Source organism: Pecten maximus, chromosome 5 (genome assembly GCF_902652985.1).
Source record: "Pecten maximus chromosome 5, xPecMax1.1, whole genome shotgun sequence".
NCBI lineage: Eukaryota > Metazoa > Mollusca > Bivalvia > Pectinida > Pectinidae > Pecten > Pecten maximus.
In genome coordinates this window covers 2,571,753-2,574,708 of record NC_047019.1, presented here as the reverse complement: position 1 = coordinate 2,574,708, position 2,956 = coordinate 2,571,753, and the positions used below count along the sequence as shown (strand labels likewise).

Below are 2,956 nucleotides of genomic sequence, written 5' to 3'. Positions count from 1 at the left end.
GTCATTCTCTCCTTTCCCTCTAATCCCCCTTCCCGCCCTTACCCCACACTCCTACTAATCTCCCCACTCCTGTTGTTCTCTCCTTTCCCTCTAATCCCCCTTCCCATCATTACCCCACACTCCTACTAATCTCCCCACTCCTGTTGTTCTCCCCTTTCCCTCTAATCCCCATTCCAATCGTCAGTCCACACTCCCCATCTTTTTTTATAACACTTCAATATCATAATATAAACCAAATTCTGATAATTATCACATGTGATCATGTTTTATTCTGTTGTAGGATCCATTACTCAGAGAGGAAGGGTACTACATGAAGGGCACAGGTATTATTCTATAATCTTTCGTTTTAATATTGGTGTGATACCTGAAGCTTAAAAGATAGCTTTAATTCCGGATCTTAGCAGTATTAATACATGTATGTATCACCCAACACTAAATTTTGTTGATATATAAGAATGAAATCAGTCAAATTAAAAAAGACAAATATTACACCTACCCTTTTTAATTTAATATTATTTGCTAAAAAAATTGAATTGATGATAAACTTGTGTTACCTTTTAGAGCAAAAGAATATGACAACTGAAGCGGTTAAGTCATGCAAGACTGCCAAATCCATGCAAGTATCTAATACTGATGGAAAGTCCAATTATCAACAATTTGAAAAGTCAAGCACTCTGTCAAAGACAGTCGATGTAGAAAACACAAAATATCAACCAAAGACCACCTTGGTGAAGTTGACACTTCCAGCAAAGACAACCACTGAAAAGTCAAGCACTCTATCAAAGACTGTCGCTGTGGACAACACAAAATATCAACCCAAAACTACCTTGGTGAAGTTGACACTTTCAGCAAAGACAACCATTAAAAAGTCAAGCACTCTGTCAAAGACTGTTGCTGTAGAAAACACAAACTATCAACCAAAGACCACCTTGGTGAAGTTGACACTTCCAGCAAAGACAATCATTGAAAAGTCAAGCACTCTGTCAAAGACAGTTGCTGTGGAAAACTCAAACTATCAACCAAAGACCACCTTGGTGAAGTTGACACTTCCAGCAAAGACAACAATTAAAAAGTCAAGCACTCTGTCAAAGACAGTCGATGTAGAAAACACAAAATATCAACCCAAAACTACCTTGGTGAAGTTGACACTTCCAGCAAAGACAATCACTGAAAAGTCAAGCACTCTGTCAAAGACAGTCGATGTAGAAAACACAAACTATCAACCAAAGACCACCTTGGTGAAGTTGACACTTCCAGCAAAGACAATCATTGAAAAGTCAAGCACTCTGTCAAAGACAGTCGATGTAGAAAACACAAACTATCAACCAAAGACCACCTTGGTGAAGTTGACACTTCCAGCAAAGACAACCACTGAAAAGTCAAGCACTCTGTCAAAGACAGTCGCTGTGGAAAACACAAAATATCAACCCAAAACTACCTTGGTGAAGTTGACACTTCCAGCAAAGACAATCACTGAAAAGTCAAGCACTCTGTCAAAGACAGTCGATGTAGAAAACACAAACTATCAACCAAAGACCACCTTGGTGAAGTTGACACTTCCAGCAAAGACAATCATTGAAAAGTCAAGCACTCTGTCAAAGACAGTCGATGTAGAAAACACAAACTATCAACCAAAGACCACCTTGGTGAAGTTGACACTTCCAGCAAAGACAACCACTGAAAAGTCAAGCACTCTGTCAAACACAGTCGCTGTGGAAAACACAAAATATCAACCCAAAACTACCTTGGTGAAGTTGACACTTCCAGCAAAGACAATCACTGAAAAGTCAAGCACTCTGTCAAAGACAGTTGCTGTGGAAAACACAAAATATCAACCCAAAACTACCTTGGTGAAGTTGACACTTCCAGCAAAGACAATCACTGAAAAGTCAAGCACTCTGTCAAAGACAGTCACTGTGGAAAACACAAACTATCAACCAAAGACCACCTTGGTGAAGTTGACACTTCCAGCAGAGACAATCATTGAAAAGTCAAGCACTCTGTCAAAGACAGTCGCTGTGGAAAACACAAAATTTCAACCCAAAACTACCTTGGTGAAGTTGACACTTCCAGCAAAGACAACCACTGAAAGTCAAGAACTCTGTCAAAGTTAAAAAAAAATGTAGTCAAAGCAAAAGTCAAAACAGTCGAAGTCTCCGATTCTGATTCCAAAATGTTGAAGTATGAAACAAAAGCAGCCAAAGCCGAAGTCAGAACTGTCAAAGCAGCAAAATCAGATACCAACATGGCGAAAGTTTATAATGTCAGAAATGTCAAACTAGATGTATTTACCCTCAAAACAGCAGAACCAGATATGATTACTGTCAAAACTACAGAAGTAGATGTCACAGATTATCAGAAGGAGAGAAAAACAGAAATACAGTGGGCAAAAAGTACCGGTAAGTTATATGAAATGTTAAAATGCATTGATATTTCATTACATTTATATTTTCACCTCCATTATGTTAGATAGACAAGAGAGTTTTCTGGGAAGAATATCTCGCCTATTACTAGGATATTTTTAATTTAGTATGTCTGTTCTGTCCTATCTGGAACCATTACCTATAAGGTCAAGCCACTAGCCTATATATATGTTTCATCAGAAGGACCTATTAAAATATCAAAAACTTCTGTGGAAATTCTAATTACATATTAAGGGGAAAAACTCTCGCACATCATTCATGTGTTATGATCTGTCAACCAAGTTTTAACTACACCGGTGTGAAAATCATTGGCTAATTTTAAAAATTTTTTTTCCCCGGCCCCAAAAAGGGAAAAAAAGACCAAAAAAAAAAAAAAAAAGGGGGGGGGGTGGGGGGGGGGAAAATAAGGGGGTTTCATTTTTTTAAAAGGAATTTTGAATTTTTCAAACCCCGGTTTTTGGGGCCCAGGGGCCCCCCTAAACAAATTAGGACAAACCCCCATGGCTTTACCCACCTTTTGGGCCCCCCCAAAA

General features: G+C 38.5%; 1 protein-coding gene across 1 annotated transcript; it reads left to right on the top strand.

Annotated features, from left to right (window-relative positions):
* The first annotated feature begins 572 nt into the window (after nucleotides 1–572).
* On the top strand, nucleotides 573–2,114 carry LOC117326700 (mucin-16-like). Its single transcript, XM_033883422.1, has one exon. The coding sequence runs from the start codon at nucleotides 573–575 to the stop codon at nucleotides 2,112–2,114; it is 1,542 nt and encodes a 513-aa protein (XP_033739313.1).
* Nucleotides 2,115–2,956: the final 842 nt, after the last annotated feature.

Coding starts and splice junctions, on each gene's coding strand:
- LOC117326700 (XM_033883422.1), top strand. CDS start 573: ATGACAACTGAAGCGGTTAAGTCATGCAAGACTGCCAAATCCATGCAA.